This window comes from Melospiza melodia, chromosome Z (genome assembly GCF_035770615.1).
Source record: "Melospiza melodia melodia isolate bMelMel2 chromosome Z, bMelMel2.pri, whole genome shotgun sequence".
NCBI lineage: Eukaryota > Metazoa > Chordata > Aves > Passeriformes > Passerellidae > Melospiza > Melospiza melodia.
In genome coordinates this window covers 58621549-58641118 of record NC_086226.1, presented here as the reverse complement: position 1 = coordinate 58641118, position 19570 = coordinate 58621549, and the positions used below count along the sequence as shown (strand labels likewise).

General features: G+C 39.4%; 1 protein-coding gene across 8 annotated transcripts in view; it reads left to right on the top strand.

Moving 5' to 3' along the window:
- The window catches only part of SHC3 (SHC adaptor protein 3), a 59574-nt gene extending 40974 nt beyond the window's left edge, over positions 1-18600 (top strand). For 7 of the 8 annotated variants that reach the window (XM_063180645.1, XM_063180646.1, XM_063180644.1 and 4 more), the window contains 6 exons: positions 3593-3719; positions 4809-4962; positions 6025-6121; positions 6983-7177; positions 9341-9666; positions 12629-18600. In XM_063180645.1, coding sequence (XP_063036715.1) covers positions 3593-3719; positions 4809-4962; positions 6025-6121; positions 6983-7177; positions 9341-9666; positions 12629-12757 — 1028 coding nt within the window. In that variant the 3' untranslated portion in view covers positions 12758-18600. The remainder of the gene's footprint in view (positions 1-3592; positions 3720-4808; positions 4963-6024; positions 6122-6982; positions 7178-9340; positions 9667-12628) is intronic. The other variant, XM_063180642.1, reaches the window with a different exon arrangement.
- The last annotated feature ends 970 nt before the right edge of the window (positions 18601-19570 follow it).

Genomic DNA, 19570 nt, shown 5'->3' with positions numbered 1-19570 from the left:
AGTCAGCTGATGAGGCAGCTGTATCTGTTAGGTCTTCCCAGTACATGCCTAAGTCTTCCTGGCAGAATCAGATTCTTTATCAAATAACTAGCTTTACAGCCAGCTTGCTGTAATTCTCTTTCTCAGTAAAGTTTTGTTCAAGGTTGTATTTCTTTAGTAGCAATCAGTCATGGACTGGGCCCTGCTTGTTGATTGTGTTCACTGGGTCTTAATGCAACATACAAAGCATTTTGTAATGTACCTGAGAATCTGTTTACTATTCACAGATCATAGAGAGAGAAGAACAGACTATCTCCAAAAAAAGAGAAAAGACGTTAAGTATTTCCAATAGGAAGTACTTCTTCTTTCTGGAGAATTCAGACACTTTAACTCCAAAATGCTAATCCTGCAAATCCTCAACTGTCCACCTTACCATCAGCACAACTGACCCAGTAGCTCCCATATGCAGTCATCTTTAATGATACCTGTAGAATCTGCTGTGCCCATGTGCAGAGATGTCCAGACTTGAGGGTATTGGCTCATAAATAATACCTGCACCAAGCATATGAATATGCTGAACATAAGTGAAATACCTAGAGAACTTAAAGGGAATGGGAGGTAGGGAATAGTCCAGTTCTTTGCAATGCTTGTTCCATTACAATATCGTGTTGGAGAAGCTCCAGTGTCAGACTGTGGAATGCATGGTGCAGAGCTGCTCTCCAGCCCACCTGCTTTAGCAGGAGCTTTCCTCTAAATCCAAGCCTGATTTAGCTGTTCTGAGAGATCTCAGTCAGTGTAGGGACTAGCACTGTAGACCAGATATTTTCTCTGTAGGGTTTGGAGGAGCCCTGTGCTCTATCTTCTGTCATGTTCCTTCTGCACTATGCTCTTCCTGTACTATGTTCCTTCTATCTTACATCCTTAGCTTCCTGTTCCTTGTTGAGCTAGGCTATCCTAAACTGAGACATCATCTGAGCACCTGATATTGTTGTCCTCCTTTTGTTTATTCAGGTCAAGTAATTTCTTAGTTTTCTTTATAAAAAGATTGACTGTGTAGCATTCCAGCTGCAGTGCACATCCTCCATCCTCCAGATAATTTCTGTACCTCCTTCCTTCATTTTCCTGCAGCTCTTTTAAAAAGGTATATGATATCTGCATAACAGGGGCTGTCACTATAGCACAGAATGCACCTTCCTATTTTTTCTTCCTTTTGTCCTCTTCGTCAGGTGGTTCCTTCTAAGCCATTTTTGCTGCAGTGAAGCACTGTTACCTCTCGTGAAATTCTTTCATGCTGTGATCTTTAAGCCTTCAGCATTATGGCTTTCCTACGGGTGCTTTTCCCCACTCGTCTGTATACAGCAGTGCTTTGCAGATCAGTGACTTTGTATGTCACCTGTATTAAAACACATTCTTTAAAAGGGTCTAATTTTCCAAGGGACCTGAATTGCCCTCTTTTACCACCACTTGCCATTCTGTCATTTTTTGTGTTGTCTGCAAATTACTTTAAAAGGGGATTTGTCTTTACCTCTGTATTTGGTGAAAATGTTACTGCTGCTGTTACTGATGCTACCCTATCACCAATGCTGTAGTATAGCTTGCATATTAGACCCATTTCTTCATAAGGATGGAAAAGCTATCTTCGTGCTTTGCATTCTGGATCTAGCAAGCTCAAGGCTGTCTATTTTCTGCTGTAACATTCACAAGAAATCATCTCTGCATGAGCCAAACCTTCTCATCCTTTTACAAGAAGCGTATCTCCTACCTGCTGAAAGTCCATTCACGTATCCAAGGAAACAGGTTACTCATTATGTCACCTACTGAAACTACTTAATGACTCATGCTTCATTTCAGCTCCAGAAAGGTTTAGCAGTGAGCAATATCGCCTCCTTAAATTTGCACTCTAGTTATGGAGTGAAAACATTTTAGCTTTGTTTGGCCTAACTACTTTTGGACCACGTTTCCAGAGATAAATGTGCACCTTCCATGGGGGCTGACTGTTCAATGCCAATAGCAGTGTTGCAGAGGTCATAAAAAAACAAATGTCTCAGTGCTAGTCAGGGATGTCTGCCTCTGTCTTTGGACACATGGAGGTCCTGTTTTTGTCTGCTGAATCCACTTTCAACATGTAGCTAGGGGCAGTTTCCCTGGACGAGGCATTTCAGCTTGATGGCTGGCACAGCAGAAGCTCTAAGGTGAGAAGAGAACACCACTGTATCTGCTTGGCACTGTCACTGGTGCCATCTCATGCTGAATGAGGTGGTGGTGGTGGTGCTGCTGTTGCTGAGGAAGAGACAGCAGACATTCCATACTAGCAACTGCAGGTTTCTTGGCCCTTTTTCTGGCCTCTCCAGAAGTCTATCCAATATTTCAGCCTCTGAAAAACTAACATCTACACCTACTTCATCTCCCTGTATTACTTCAGCTAAATGTCACGACCAATCCTTATTTGTAGGACACTGGCATCCAATGCACTTGGTTCCAGTGAGCTGGACACTGGGCATGTACTAAAATGCAGTTTTTCAGCTGAGGAGCTTATATTCAGCTTATTAAAACAGTCAGGGATGAACAAATCAGTAGCTTTGAGCAAGAACACACTTTCCTGTGGCAGGACTTGGAAAAGAACCAGTTTGAAATCCAGTCCAGGCTCTAGCCAGTAGACAATATGCTTGTCCAATTCTGAGTATGAAAAATTAACTCACCTTGGCTTCTTTGGATATCACTGAGATGTTGTTCATTGAGATCTTTAGCTTCCACCTCTTAGCACCCATCTGTGTTCTCGCAGTGTTGAATTGCGGGAACTCCACAAGTTCACCTCTTAATGTTTTCACATATGATGAGACCTTCAAGCCATTCTCTAATTTAAAACCAGGACAGATATATCTGCTCAGACAGCCGATAAAGGCTTCTCAGTCTTTATAGGAAGAGAGTTTGTGTTGCTATCCTCCCCCTTTACTGCCACAGTGGGTTCAGAGAAGTTGCATATGGGGAAGTGCTGGAGCTAATCAGGTTGCTGGCTCTGCACTCCTCAGCAGCCCTGCAGTTTGCTGGGAGTGTCTCCATGCAAACAAACTGGAAAAGACTCTAACCTCTGTATTCCTGGAATAAAACCAGGGCTCATTATCTAGGAAGTATCTGCGGATACTGCTCCTCCCTCAGACTGTAATTTGGAAAAAGAGAGCAGCTTGTGAACTTGCAGTGATTAGACATAAAAGTCAAGTAATTAAACTGAGGAAAACAAAAAAAGCTTTTATTGTTATTACCATCTATTAATATTTGTGTAATTTCAATTTAAAGCTTAGAATTCTTACATAATCTATTGCATTCTGGTAATAACAAGTGAAATTTTATGAGTTTTTTTCCTGTTCGTGGGCTTGTTAAAATAGCAGAACAGATTAGGGACCTTGTCTCTTGCAGTTACACATCAGTCCAATTTTATGTAACCTTTAAAAAGTTGTGATTGCCTGAAATTCACTGTATCAGCTTTGGGGTTTATTGAAATGTGCACATCACTAATAGAGCAACTAACCTTAATAGTGTAGGTGTTTTGTCATAGGTCATTGCATCCCAGCATGACATAAACAGTGATTTGCATGTGTCAACCTTTTTCATTTAGCTTGTCATATACTGGAATGCTGTGATGGCCTGGCCCAGGATGTCATCAGCACCATAGGGCAAGCGTTCGAGCTTCGATTTAAGCAGTACTTGCAATGCCCCTCTAAGACACCTACTTTATCTGATAGGTGAGTGCAGTCACAGCAGGCAGGTAAAGGACCTTTAGCTTTCAATTTATTTGATAAAATGTGGACAATGTTGCTGGGCACAGACAGGACCTGAATTATTGTTTTTAAAAATTATTTACTGTATTTAAAAATTATTTCTGCTGTATTAGCGAAACAGTGTTACAGTGTTTACCTAATGAACATGGAAGAAGTACAATCAATTTAAGATGGGCTAAATATGGATTTCACAATGATGTTGAAATGATCGCGTGTTTTGTGCTGAAGTTAGTAGGCAGAGATGGATGGCCAAGAATGGTTGTTATTTGTGCCATTTCCTTATTACTGTCACAGCAGCTGTGTCAGTTTAGATTGAGTAGGTCAGACTGCTGGGATTCCAAAATGACTAATCACGTTCCAGTATTTCTCATATTAGGGTGATGTTTCTAGGAATGTGATGTATTGCAGGGAGGTTTGACTGCATTGATATCTGGAGGATACAAACTCTCCTTGTGTGTGTTCAAAAGACTGGGATATAGCTTTTTGTTTTCTTTAGAGACATGGATTGCTATGTGCTTACTAACATTATTAGAAACCCCAGTGAACTTTTGCCCTCTGTAATCTCTTATATCAGAGCAAAACTGGTTATATAGGGAATACACAATGCTACTATCCTAATCTGGAAACATGCATTTTATTCACATCTCTTGACTTTGTGAGGTTCTTGCATAATTACACTGGTGATAGAGCAGTCATAACTAAAGACAAAGATTTAGAGCCCAGTCAGTTGATCAAGTCATAGTATTACAAGTGCTATTTTAAGATTAGATAAAGTTGTTTGTTAATGCAGTTTATAATGGTCTTTAAAACCAAGTTAAAACACACTCTTCTCAGCATAAAGAATTTGGTACTTTGCAAAGGAGGTTTATGTCAGTTTGTCTAAAAAGAGAAGATCTGACACGTGATCCATCATTGCTTCCTGACTTAGAGTGGTGGCTGAGGAGTCCCGACAATATGCAGTAGTGATCCCCTGACAGGCAGTCTTAACCCGCTGAAAGTGTCTGAAAGTGCTTTACAAGTAAGAGGCAAAAGAAAGCACTCTCTTTCTTTTAGGATGCAGAGTTTTGAGGACCCATGGACGGAGGAAGATAACGAGGCAACAGAGCATCCCTATTACAACAACATCCCAAATAAAATACCTCCCCCTGGCGGATTCCTTGATGCCAGGCTCAAAACAAGGCTTCTCACGGCTGCAGACACAGCTCCGGTCAGTATAATTTCATTTCTACCCTCCTGCTGATTGATCCAAAATTTTTAAAAGACACGTGTTTTATAGTGGATACCTTTGGAGTGTCTGTAATTCACAGCCCTTCCTGTGTGGCCAGTTTCCATCTCAATGGCCATTGCAGATTGAGGGGGGCAACACATTAGGCAGGTTCAGAACAAATTAAAGGAGGTGAAATCCTCATGGTATTAAAAGATTAACTGGGTTCAAGGAACAGAAATCCACTGGGGGCTACTACATTTGCAGAAACCATGTCTGCTTCAGAGAGTATCAAATAGTGCACTTTAAGTGGGAATGATTTAATACAGAATCATTTAAACAATCTAGTGCAGCCATTACTAACAGTTCATTATGTTAATGACTTGGGAGTGATCAGTATTCAGCCAAGTTCCTAGGTAGGTTTTCCACTTCATGTTGAACTATGGTCAGCGTGAATATTTCTACCAGCACTCCTGTTGGAAGTTTGACTGCAGTATCAATGTAGACCCCTAAGAGGTGTTTTCAGATCCAGCATAACTTTGCTTAAATCCAGAGGGGTCCTGTCTGTAGCCAACCTGCTTCCCTCAGTCCCCAAGTCCCCTCGTCCCCTGGTACCAATGTGAATCTTTCAGCTTATGGTGTTGGGGCTCTCTCTGGTCCCACATGTGTTTGTGCGGAACACTTCTCCCAGTAACAGGTTGACTCACTACCTGAGTACAAACTAAAGAAATTATGCATCATTTGGTATCATAGGGGGTCACTAAAAGCAGAAACCAGGGAAGAACACCTGAAGGTCACTGGTAATATCTTACTCTTAAACAAATGCATTTGGAATATATATATATTCTGAAATTATGATGAATTGGAAAGGAAGAGTGAGGGTACACAAAATACATCCAAAGAAATTGGCAGAGCCACTTGTAATGTGTGCATTACAATTTTATTACTATTATTTGAATATTATTATTATTATTATTTAAAATTTTAATTTTAAAATACAATTATATTACAATAATTGCATTTTAAAGGCAATTTAAAAACTCCTTGCACATGTGTCCATTCTAGTCTGCATCAGGAATGGAAGGAGAGCAAATTTATTATCAGAGCCATCACTTAGGAGAAAAATTCAGTGAAGAATGGCATCACGGGCCTGTTAAACAAGGTGAGTTTTGCTACTTTTAGCTGTAATGCTGCAGGTGGTCTTGAAGGGCAAAGCATGTGAAAGTCTAGTGCCTCAAAGCCTTAAGGCAATGAACAAAACTTGGTTGATATGTTCCCTTTGTCTGAGTTTTAGTGTTGATACCAGTGAAAAGCATTTGATAATTACTTCTGGATAAATTCTTAAATGCAGATCTTCATGAAATATTTTCTTCTGTAGAGCAGTTAATGGATAGAATTACCCAGACTTTCAGCTTTCTAACTTTCTATATCTTAAAACCCATGTCTCCTGCATGATCTGTTCTGAAAATGTGACCCACTAGGGTATGCAAAATAGAATTTTTAAATGAAAAGCCTAAATGAAAAGTTTAATTCAAAATGTGGAGCAGTTTTCTCTACTCAACAAATAGCAAATAGTGTATAATGTTCCTTTTGTTGTCTTTCAATTTCAAGTAATTTCAAAACCCATATAAAGATTTCACCCCATCCAGCTTTATCTGATAACTTTACTGTGTTTCTAGGGACACTTTTGTTCAAAGGCCAGAATATATTCCCTATTGTTAATATGTACACATTTGAGGATTTTATACCTTCTCCCTCTCTCATGACTCTCCAACAGAATATAATTTTTGAAATTTACAATCTTTATTTTCAAAGATTTCCTTTACTTCTGGGAAATAGCCCCACCATACCCTCATTGAAACACAATTCTGAATCCATTAATTTCCACTTTCCTACTAGATCAAACAATTATTGACTTTATATCTCCTGATCCAGGAAATTTTAAACCTGTGGTGATGTGGTGCGATGATAATTAGTCAACACTGTTCTGTCGATTACACAAAAAAAGTCTTGACTTTTCTAGGATCTCTGGATATTTGTAGTATGCCAGAAGAGAAATCAGAAGTAGCACCAACTGGAGAGCTGCCAATATATGTAAACACCCAGCATATAAATAGAGAAGATCTATTGGCACTTCAGGCAGATGCTGAAAGTGCCTTCTGTGGAACAGCAGAGGATGCTCTAGCAAGCAGCCCAGGAAAGGATCTGTTTGACATGAGTGAGTTCCCTTCCTATTTGCTTCCTTTCTAATGACCAAATATGTTTATGCATCAGTTCTGTATTAAAAAAAAAAAAGAAAAAGAAAAAAAAAGTTTTCAAAATTTACTGTTCCTGGTGTAATTTTGGTGAATTTTAATATCCATTGTGGTTTCATATTGGACTGAACTAAAATGAGAGTGGCTGAAGACTTGGAGCTAGTCTGTATAACATCTGAGTTAAGGTTAGTTGCAGTCCATGTTGTCCTCGACATCACAGGCAATTATGTCAGAAGAAAATTAATCAGGAAGCTTGCCATATGAGAAAGTAAAGGAGGGTGATGTGAAGTAAAGTATGGATGGGTGGAAAATTGTCTTCAGCCAGTCCTGTGAGTATGTTGTGAGGAAGTCAATGCATATAGGAGAAGTTTTGTGCTGCAAGAAAGGTAGCATGGAAATTAAAGTACTGACTTACCTCTTACTCTGGATAGGCCTACTGTCCTATCTGTTCCAACTTTGAAGGCAGCTTTTCCTAGATCAGAATCATCACCACAGCTGCAAAACCACAGCTAAAGCATCAGACATAGTTTGGTAGTGGTGCTACTAATACACTTTGTTTTCAGCCTTGAGAAGATTCACAAGATTTACTATTTCTTCACATAAGGTGAAGAAATAGTAAAAACATTTGATGCACAGAAAAATTTCTTGGGTTTTTTTACTCTTCCTACTTCAAATAAATTGCTTATCCATGCTTTATTTAGTTCAGTTCACATAATTAAAAGGCAGTGAGGCAAAACAGTTGGTGCCTAAAAAATTATTTGTAAAATAAAGTATCTACATTTCTGTTATCTTAGTGTAGGAAAAAACTATTTTCCTGGCACATTTTTACTGCGATATGGCTCTATTTCCACAGCTCAGTGAGGTGTTCAAGTGAAAGAAAAGAGGAAGGAAGAAAGTGGAGAGAGTATCTATCTGTGAATATAGATCAGAAAGGAGAAAAATCTGCTGTTTGAAATCAGGGATGTTAGCTGTTATCAGCCATTAGAATATCAGAGAAAAGCAGTATTAGAAAATGTGCCAATTAGCCTTAAGATGGTGGTTTGTTGAGATAAACATATGTTGGACTCCATGCAGACTGTGGTATAGTGCAGACATTTGTAAACTACTGTTAATAGCTGGCTGAGATATCGATAAATGGTGACAGCACAATATTTTTCCTTTTTCTTTGAGCTAAACTAGCCTCTGTGGCCCCATGCAAACAGGGCTTTGTACTCCTTGCATCTGAACAATCTGTTCAGAGCTGGTGTATCACTTCACTGTGCTGCTCTCCAGATGTCCTTTTGTAAGCCTAGGGGCACAGAACAACATTTCTTTTTGATATGTACTGGTGGACCAGATGAAGGTCTTGCAATAGCAAATAGCTTCCAAGAGGTCAGTACAACATGTAACAAAGCACCCTATGCACCCTCTTTGCTATTTCTGTAAGATTGTTGGGATCCATAATGACACTTTTTCTACTCAACCCTAGAGCTGCACTGAGTTCACGACTTAGCTGAGGTTTAAAATATGCTTCCTCAAGGCTGGTTTTAACTAGGCAAATGGTGTTAAATGTGTTAACCTGTGTCTGTTTTGTGAAGTTCTCTTCCTGGATGGAGGCTAGGAGTAGACTGAGTGGTGAGGGTGAATGTTCCCTACTAGACATAGCCTTGGGCTGGAGACTCAGTAATGGATAATTTTTAAATGAATGACTTGTTTGAACAGAGACCAGATATGAGTATAATTACGTTAGGTACCCCTATTATGTAATTTATTTGAAATTAAACTGTCTGAAATACCTAGAAAGACTGAAGGAAAGATTTGCCTGCTACCAGATTGTATAAATACAGCTGTTGACAATAGCCACTAGTGAAATAAACCAGTACCTTTCAAAAAATCCTGCCAAGGTTCAGCCTGATTTTTATCAGTATCATTCTGTGCATAATATATATTTTAAACACATTACACTCCTCAGTCATAATATATTATATAAATCAGTAAGTCTATTAGTGTATCTTCCCTTATTATTTTCATAAACAGAACTGGTTGTAATGCAAAATAAATCCAGTTTAAAATGGCCAGAAAGTAACTATTTGGCTACGTGATTTACATCTTAATGATCCTGCTCTTGTTACTATTTTCATAACAAGGACCATTTGAAGATGCTCTCAAGAATCAAGCATCTGAGGCTATGTTGAAGAAATCCACCTCCACGGGATGCACCAGTCCTCCTTTATCCAGAGTAGCTGTCCGGACTGAAGCTGAGGAGCTGAGTGCAGAGCCATGGTATCAAGGAGAGATGAGCAGGAGAGAAGCAGAACAGCTATTAAAGAAATGTGGAGATTTCCTTGTGAGGAAGAGTACCACAAATCCTGGCTCCTATGTGCTGACAGGCATGCACAAAGGACAAGCCAAGCATCTTCTTTTGGTGGACCCAGAAGGAACTGTAAGCACTGACTTCTCACTAACAGATGAGGTTTCTGATTCTACTCATTTTCTCTAAATGCCTTTAATCTTCTCTACAGCTTATTCACACCTTGCCATAAGCACCACCTCATATCTGTGATATGCCATCACATCTCTAATTCTCTCCCTGATGCCTAGCAGAAGACCTAGCACATGATTTCTGCACATTGCAGGGAGCCTTAGGGACCTGATTCCCAAGCAAATTAACACTTCGACCACTGTTGCGGTCTTGGTCAAAAGTGCAGCTAAGCCTCTTCAGCATTCTTGCTAAAGGAAGGAGGTTTGGCTAGCCTCCTTGGCTTCTCTGTTACCTGGGATACGGACCAGGCCCTCTGTGTTTCTCTGCATGTATGCCCAGGAGAGAATTGGGGTAAACCTGTTCCATTTCTTTGCTGCAAATGGACTCCCTCAGCTGGTGAAGGGACCGTCCCCACAGCAGGATGGAGGGGGCAAGGGAGCTCTAGTTTTCTGTAGCTGTCCTGTCCTGCTTCTGCGGAGGCATAAACTCTTCAGAGAGATTGAAATCACTGTCATGAGCTTTATTCCTGGCTCCTGGTAGCTGCAAACAGGTAACTTCTTTTCCTGGTTACCTAAAGGACAACTTTAGGTAACCAGCCCCAAGGTAAGTGAGAAACTCCCATAAAGGAGTTGGCCTGTTGGCATCTGAGCTGAGAAAGCTGTGGCAGGATCACATCAGTCAGTCCTGCAGAGTCCCTGTTGCAGTGGTGAGGAGCATCCATGGTACTTGTTGCAATTAGTTACATCTGCCGCATGAGGCCAGTCAAAGAATGATTTTGCACTTTTGAGGTGCCAGTTGCCTAGTCCTGGGTTTGCTGGGTATACCAGCCCAGGTGAGTGGCTTAATGCCTTTTGAGGGGCAGCCTCCTTTGCTAAAATTTGCCAACAGTTTTGTGACTCGTGCAACAAGGTAGCCTAATTCTCTTTTCCTCATGAACCCACAAAGAGCTGTTACAGGCTACTGCATGGGGAACACTGCTGTGTGACCTGGCGAGTGCAGGAATGCTGTGTCCCACTCTGCTGCAGTGCCGACTGGCTTGGAATACTCAGGTCCTGTGATGGCTTCCAGGGCATTTTTTTCCTGTGCAGGTTGGAGAGGCTCCCCCATCTTTGCTGCTCTACCTCTAGTGCATCTCTAATTTGCTGACCTCCTTGGTTAGGGACCTGCTTGTTGTCTGCACCTATCCTTCCCACAGCCTGCTTGTACCATCATGGCCCAAATGGCTCTGAGACGCCTGGCTCAGGAGGCACTGTTCCAGAACACTGATTTCATGCAACTGTGGTTGCTTACAGACAGCTGTGCTGTCTGTACGATTTGTGGGATCTTGACACAGCTTCTGAGCAGCCCTATTTGCAACTTGTCAAAGTGGAGAATCATCAATAACATGCCAGTCTGCGGCCAGCCGCCACAGCGTGCCGGCGGCTTGCGTTTCATCTGCATGGTCTCAGCGGGATTGTGCTTGAAGACTGATTCACACAAAGGCTGCCTGAAAATTGTTTCACACACAGTACCCAGTGACACATAGCAGGTCTTAATGGTGTTTCTCAGAGCAGAGTTAACTGTCCAGTTGCTTCTGCTCTCATCCAGCTAACAGAAGAGTAATGTTTAAAATGGAGGATTGCAGGATTTTTCTACATTTAGTATTAGACCTCTGGTGATGGTAGAGTGTCTAACTTACGGTAAGAACATCTCAGAATACAGATAAGTAAAGTTAGTGCTTTTTTAAAGATATCTTTTCATTTTAAAATTATAGTTTAATTTTAGAGACAGTGACATTTCAAAGCAGAATGCTTCAGAAATTGGGAGAGCCTTTTGGTTTCCTTCAGTGATATAACTATGTGTAGACTGACCAGAAAGCATCATATACCATCAAAGTTATTTGTTTTCTTTTTTTTTTTTTTTTTTTTTTAATCCTGTGACATACTGTGTTAAAATTCTAGCAATTTTTACAGAACTTAATGTTGAAACTGAATTATTTCAGGAGAGGGGTCCACCACAGCATAAGATGACTTTTGAAAGTTTTAACACAAGTTTTTCTCTCTTCTTGAGAGTAGATCAAGGAAAATAGACAACATTTCATAGTCAGAGCAGTGCTCACAGGTGTTTGATTGAGGCAGTGTAGAGCCAGCCCTACACAAAGTTTTAGTGCAACATGCTTGCTTGAGGTGTACCTGTGCTCTGCTGTAGCAGTTGTATGCCTAACTCATTTGCAAAATAGGAACGAAATGTTTTGTGGACATGTGGCTAAATGATTAGAGATTGCTTTGTCATATAGATTTGGTTTTGGGTTCAGATAATTTTGACTGTTTTATCCTGCAATATCAGTTTCCTCCTGTCATGGGTGGAATATTGCATACCAGCAGGATGCTGCTACAGAGGGCTGGCATGTGGGTTGGAAAAATGATTTTTCCTGCCCTGAAGTGTTTCAGTTCTGAAGGCATGGGGATGTATGTGCAGCATAGGACAAACCCAAGCTAAGCACATATGGTGGATGGATCACTTTCTAGGAAGGGAATTTTTGAGTAGTGAAAGAAGAAAAGCACAAAAATGCTGAAGTGTACAAAGACGCTGTTTTCTGACATGTCTGGCATGATAGCTCTTTCTAATTAAAAAGGTACAAACATCTTAAAGAAGTAGGTAGTCCTTTGAAGAAGAAAAATCTGACTTACAGTGAAACAAAATCATGAAGAGATGTTTTCAAGCAGACCTATTCACAAAGAGTGATAAGAGTAGGCTGGTCCATGGAACTGCATGCAAAATATCTATTTGGTGAAAATAGGGGGAGTGAGAGAGAAAACAGAAGCCACACTGCATAAGCGCCAAATTTCCACCAATTCTGATGGAAGAGAGACCAGTTTCTAAAATATGATTTTGTAATTTTATTCTTTGATAATTTTAGTGTTAAGGAAAGTACCTTACTCTTTAATCTGTCTTCTTGCATCTTTTTTTGAAGGTTCGTACAAAAGATCGTGTCTTTGACAGCATAAGTCATCTCATCAACTATCACCTTGAGAATAATTTGCCTATAGTTTCTTCAGTGAGTGAACTCTGCCTGCAACAGCCTGCTGAAAGAAAACACTGACTCCAGATAACTCTTTTAGTTATTGCAACTTGCAAGCTATAACTCGTAGAAATTGCAGATTTGAAAGGAAAATGTACATTAAAAACCCCCCACATATTCACATACATTTCACAAGTATGTTTTATTTAAGTTTAAGAGGCCCCATTTCATATGGTCCACTTGAACATTTTCAATGTTTTATGTGACAGGAAATCACATCAGAAGCCTTTCTTAAAAATAATTTCAACAAAATTGTTCAGATTCTCTAATGTGAATGTTGATAGTGTATATACACATTATATATAAAAATACAGTATATATTTATATTTTTCCAGTCAGTCTGTTGACAGTATAAAACTATCTTCTGTGCCATGTGTTTTTACCAAAAGAAAAATAACAAGTGTGATTGTTCAGATAAAAAAATAATTTCAGCAGTCTCAATTTCTTGAGAAATTTAATATTACAAATCTTATTTCTGATTTTACCTAAGAAGCACAACTATGGGGATTACAGATGGATTATGCTAGTTAACCATGGAAGGAATCTGAATTCAGTAACTAGTATTCCAACTCAGAAATTTAGCATAAAATGTTTTTTAAAACCATTATTCACTGTCACTGATATCAAAAGGATTTTATCTTTCTGACGTCAAGTTTGAATTCTTATATGATGCTATTCAAACCATTTGTATCTTACTTTGACAATGATATGGTGTGATCTCTATGTGTACGAGGTGTGTGCTTAGATTTTTCTAATGATGTTGTAACAGTATACTGTAACTTCAATTTTTTAATTTCAGTGCTAAGGTTATTTATGAGTAGTTCTCTGCTTATGGTGAAGATCTAGGTGTCCTTGAATTAACAGTCTCAAACAAGATGTTGCATACTAATTAGACAAGTTCAAATAACTTGTGTTTAATAGGCTTAATATAAGATGTACATGACTGTTCAAAGACATATCTGAAAAATCTTTTCTTCATGTAAGCAGTGAAAACTCTCTGAACTCAGTGATCAGTTTTCCAAATGATGTCACTTGCATTTACTTGCCAAAGCATAACTTCATTTTGGCCTTCAGCAAGTGATAGGCATCGGAAATATACTGTTTTTCTCTAAATATCAAGTTTTAAAAATACACATACAATAAAGACACATTTCTGGCAGCAATGCCTTTGACTTTTGGTACTGGGAAATGCTTTAAGGGATGTTCGTACTGTTCACATTCAAACATTATATAAAGTTATTTTCCCATTCTATGAATCTTATTATGAGTCAAATTCAATAGACTCAGTTCCTGTAAATGCAATGCTTGTGCCAGAGTCAAGATTTAGCCTTCAGCAATCCAAGGTCTTCTCTAGCACCAGTCTCTCAAATCAAATCTTCAGACTTGATTCATAAAAACTCAGCAGGGTAAGTCTAGGTTAAGTACCTGCCTACCCCACAGTGTACTTAAAGTTACATTTGGTTCTAAGAATTTGCTGCATTTAAAAATTTGTCACACCATAATCAAACTGACGGAAGAATTAACTTAGAATCTATTCAGCAGGACTATCATGTTAAAATTCTGAAATAACTTTCTTGTATCTTCTGCTTTTAAATATGGTGAAGTTGCCACTTGAAAGTTTGATTTTGAGTAATCTGAAAACTGAAAATTATTGAGACACCTAAGATTAATCATGCACTTATGTCAAAATACACTTGATTCTGTAACTAGGACATCCAGAAGCCAAACAAAGACATTAGTGAACCAAATGCTTGTGATTAATTTTACTAAAGGTAGCTATTATTCGATATTTCTAGGTCTGAATAGTAGCTGAGAGCTAAGGAGAGCAATTAAATGCTGAATTCAACCCAGATCAGTATGGCACTGAGTTTAGTGGAATTCTTAAAATTTTGTTTTACTAGGCTGGGAGTGGCAAGGAAATAGGAACAGATCTTATATGCCAAAGTAGTATCCACCAAAATGACTTTGAGAGTCTCACAAAATGACTTTACTTGCCCATGTCTCACTATATTCCAGTTTACATTTTCTCAGCTGCCACTTCTTTTTTTCACATATAATGCTTGTTATTCCATGCTCTAACCTTCCTGTAGCCATGACCTGGAAAGTTTTCACTGTGATATCACTACCTATAAGAGAAGGTGTCTTTTTATCTTTGAATATTGCATATCATTTCAGTAAAAGTCTGTTGCATAACCCTCTTAGGTGTCTCCAAGAAGCCCACCTGCTTCCTATGTCCATTTTGGATTCCTAAATATCCTGCAAAAATGTCACAAGATTTGGGTATATGAATTTAAGGCACTAAATATACACCAAAATAGATATCTTAATTTTTTTTACTACTGTCCTAGCTGTAGCTTTAATAACTTAGCGGCCACTTAGCTGCATGTTTTAGAAATTAAAGCTGATGCCAAGGAGACACAAAATGAAACTGCTTGACAGAAATACTGAATTTCCCAGACTATATTTCACAAACCGTGCCTCCAGGGGAATGTGGCTATTTTGAGCTGCTCTGTCAGCACAGCCAGTTTGCCCAGCTCAGCACATCCTCTGGTGATGCAAAGGGTGCGCACATCGTGCCTGGATGCTCTGTGGCTGCACTGCGACAGTGCCTGCCCCCGCGGGGGGCTCAGCACATCCTGCCCGGCCACACAGGAGCACACAGAGGCTTTCCTACATCACTGGGAGCCACACAGGCTCACAGCTGTCCAGAAAGGAGGAGCATGTGTGCTGCTCAGTACTCTGTTTGTGGATGCAGCCATGTTTTTGTCTCTGTTGCTCTGGTAGATTTGCCTTTATCCTTTATGAAAAGGGCAAATAAAGTGTAAAGCTGTTTGGATAGCGGCTCCAAACCAGTTGTCATTAGGCCAACTGGTTTCACCAAGAACTAATCGAACCTGCTAGAGTGGCTGGGCTCACTTCTGTGAGGAGCCAACACTGCCACCAATTTAAGAGAAGTAAAGGTAGTAAGATAGATTTAAATGCTGAGAAGTTAGCTGAAAACATGACAACTGACAGCATAAAAATGTTCACCTTTGGTTTGGAATACCTCACCTTTTTTATTATTTTTTTATGCAATCTCAAGGACTAGATATTTGCTTGGGGTAATTCAGCACTTGACTTCAAGAAGTGGGATTTTACTGAATGAAAAACATTTCTAGACTCAATAGAAATCACTGAGATTGGGTGATATTATAGTATCTTTTGATGTTTTTCCAGTGAATAGCTGAGAAGTCAGAACTGGAACTCTAAATATCCTGCAAGACTGTCTACATTAGTTTTGAGTCCTATCTGATTAACAGTTTTGATTTCAGTTGTGTTGCAACTATAGGAATGAATGACAATGACTGAACAAAGAACACATATGTTAACCCATGATTTTGATTACTTTTTATTGTGGATCTAGACTAATTATTAAGCTAATAGAATTCATCCAATGTTGCTGGCCATGATAGATTGTACATCTAGGTACATTCGTGTTCCCAAACTATTCATTATTTCATGTGCTTCAGAAGCATTGAAACCTGAAAATATAGTCTGAAAACTGCATTACCTTCTGACAAATGGGAGTTTACTCAGAGTGAGAAATTGCAGCTTCCCTTTCCTTAATGCAAGTAGAGAATGTTCAAGCTAACCATATCTGGCTGGTCACCATATGAGAAGATGCAATTTCCATGGCTTAATGCCTGCCTTTTTGCCCAGTTATACAGTTGTTTCACTCCACTTCATTTCCTACAGGGTTCATAATGGTAGGTAACACTGGTTCTGCCAAAACCTGTCTGCCAGATATTCAATAAAAGCTTGAACAAAGGACATAGTCCTGGGACCAAGACTTCAGTGCAAAATGTGCAAATGGAAAAAAATGTTTAAGAGTCTGGTAAATGTCACCTGCCAGCACTAAGTTTTCTATAGCCTATATTCATATTTTTTCCACACTGTGGTATAATATACTCACATTTCTTATCACCATGGTCCCCAGGCATCATATGCAGTAAGATGAGGAGAATCAAAAAAAAAAAAATTATACTGTAGTGTGATTGCTGCTGGCACATCAATACCAGATACCAGATATAATGCATTAATAACCAATGCATTAATAACCAAATTGATGCATATTTAGACATTTGATAACCAGCAAAGTTTTTCACCTTCTAGAAAATTTGTAGTTATCAGAGGGATATTTGGAATTTGTGAATACTCTGAAAAAAGATTACAAATTCCACTTTCAAGACTTTGTTCTTGGCTTCCAAAGTTTGTCCAAAGTAAGTAGAACCAAGAATTTATATTAAGTAAACCATAATCCATATTTGCATAAATGAAGTCTAAGATGAAGTAAGAGACATACTTCCCTTTTTATCTGCCTACAGTTTCAAAATATGTCTGCATAAAGCCTAAATTCAGACACACCTTAGTGTGCTGTCAAAACCACTTTGACTTACATGGTCTCTTTTGCTCAAGCTGAGGTTTTCACTCTTCACACATTCATGTGTGTTCAAAGCTGTCAAATTAGTTGGTGAATTTCCACTTAGTGCTCTGTGATCAGCTGGACTTATTCTACTCACTCACATGCAGTGTCTGTGGACCTTGGTCATATCTGCATTGGATGCAGCTGCAATGAGGGCATGCCCATGGAAAAGATAACATGGACATACAATTTGCCTGCAGTTAAGCAGAGGCTTGGATAGAGAATGAAAAGCTGTCTTGGGAGAGAAAACTTCAGGGATAAGAAATGTGAAGCCTGGAAACATGAGCCAGTAGGCATTTACGCCACTAATGAGAATGGAGAGTTGATGCCAAATTATAAGCATGCTAATTGGTTGATAGAGTTAAAGCAGAACCTCTGGGGATACAAAGCCTACTGCTCATCTCTTATTGAGACATTTATGTTCACAAGCCCTGATCTGTTCCTCTGCACACTCCAAAGTAAACATCTCCTAAGACTTCCAGGGAGAAAATGCAGGGCTTTTTTTTTTTTTTTGTCTCAGTAATGGGGATAATATTTCAGAGCTACACATTTCTAGCAAAAGCAACATACAAAGAGAGAGTGTTTCAACCTTGATTGACAACACAACAGGTCATGAAAACCAAAAGAAGAAAGAAGGTAGAACTAGGTAACTCATTCTGCTATCCTACTGTGTAAGAGAGAGTGCAGATGACTCAGAAAACAAAGGTAGCCTCAGAATTTGAGATTAAGATGCAGAGTTACATTTTATGTAGCTATCATGAAGATCAAATAAAGTCCAGGTCAAATGGAAGCTTTTTCCAGCAGTCCTCCTGGTTCTTCCATGAGGAACAAGACATCAAACACACCCAGGCATACATTAATTCAAAATTACATGAAATTTTCTATTCAGTGAAGAATGTGAAGATTATAATTAGTATATATTTGTGTCCTTTTTTGTCTGGATTGCTGTGATAACTGCTTCTTAGTAAAGTCCTGCAGAGTTAAAACTTGAAAGAAGCTAGGTTTCTTCTTTTGAGGTAAATGTTTTCCTTTGCATTGTGTAGGCAGCAACAACAAAACTAAAAAGTGACTATTTTGCTGTAAAAAGAAGTTTTATTGTACAATTGTTATTTAATAATATTTATTACTTTTAGAAACATTTTTAACTGAGAATTGCAGGAAAAATAATGTATGTGGAAATATTGTGATAATTTATATTCCTAACCACTTTTGTGAATCTCAAGTCTTTGCCTCTCTGCTGACTGTGATATTTTAGCTATAGAGACAAATTTTGCCTCTGAGGAAGTCCTTGAGCAATGTAGTTTGGAATATAAGTGTCATGCAACTGTTTTCTGATTATTCAGTTTGTATATGTTTAACCAAAGTAATAAAACAGTGAGCACTATTACTAGATTGAAATGCATGTAAAGTGGGCTTGAGTCTATTCTCTTATGCTCAGGTTCCTTAATGAAGTTTATTTGCTGGGTTTGGGATTGGGCTTGGGAGCCCAATCTGTGTCTTGTGCCTCTCAGCCTGAAGGGAGGCACATTGTGGGGCAGAATGTGTGCCATTTCAAAAGGTTCACCTGGATACTGAATATTAGCAAGTCAATCAATTGCTCAACCCAGTAGAATCAGGGATGAAAAATTTCAGAGGGCCAAATGGCACATGAGGACCTGCACCTCAGCTACCGTGACCTTACACCACTACAGGAGCTACACATTCTTTGACAGAGACAACATACGTTTGTTTTCAACAAATACTACTTTTGCAAAAACACGCAAGTGTACACAGGCCCTCCTTCTGAGCCAGATGATGCCCTGTCCTGTAAAGGTAGCTTTCTTGCTTGGCTCACTGAAGAGGTGAGAATAGAAAATAGTCCACTCCATGATGTGTCCGCAGAGACTGGCTGCAAGGACAAGAGCAGCCCCTTTGTGTGCTGTGGGGAGGACAATGTTGTCTCCATGTCAGCAGGAAGCTTAGCTCTGCTGAGCTCTAACCCCAGTCCTCTTCCTCCACTGACCACGTCTTCTTGCAAAGGCCCTTCCTTCTCTTTTAACCACTTGGACAAAAGCTGTGCCTAAGCATGCCCTAGAAAGTCACACTGTATTGGAATAAGATCCCAATATTACCAGGTAGATTGTGCCTGGGCTCGTCTGACCCTTGCTGCTGGGCCAAAGGCGGCAACTGTGGTGTTTCACCTCAGAGACACTTTTGGCTGGCTGGATGCTGAAGCTGGGCACTGAAACAAACCCAGGCTTGTAGAAACTCAGTTTACCTCGGGTGGAAGGGCTTCAGGCGAAGGTGAAGAGGAAAAGGAGACGGATTCTGTCGAAGGGTTTATATCCAGAGTTTATTCCATGGTCACAGACATCTGAATCGTGGTAACAGCT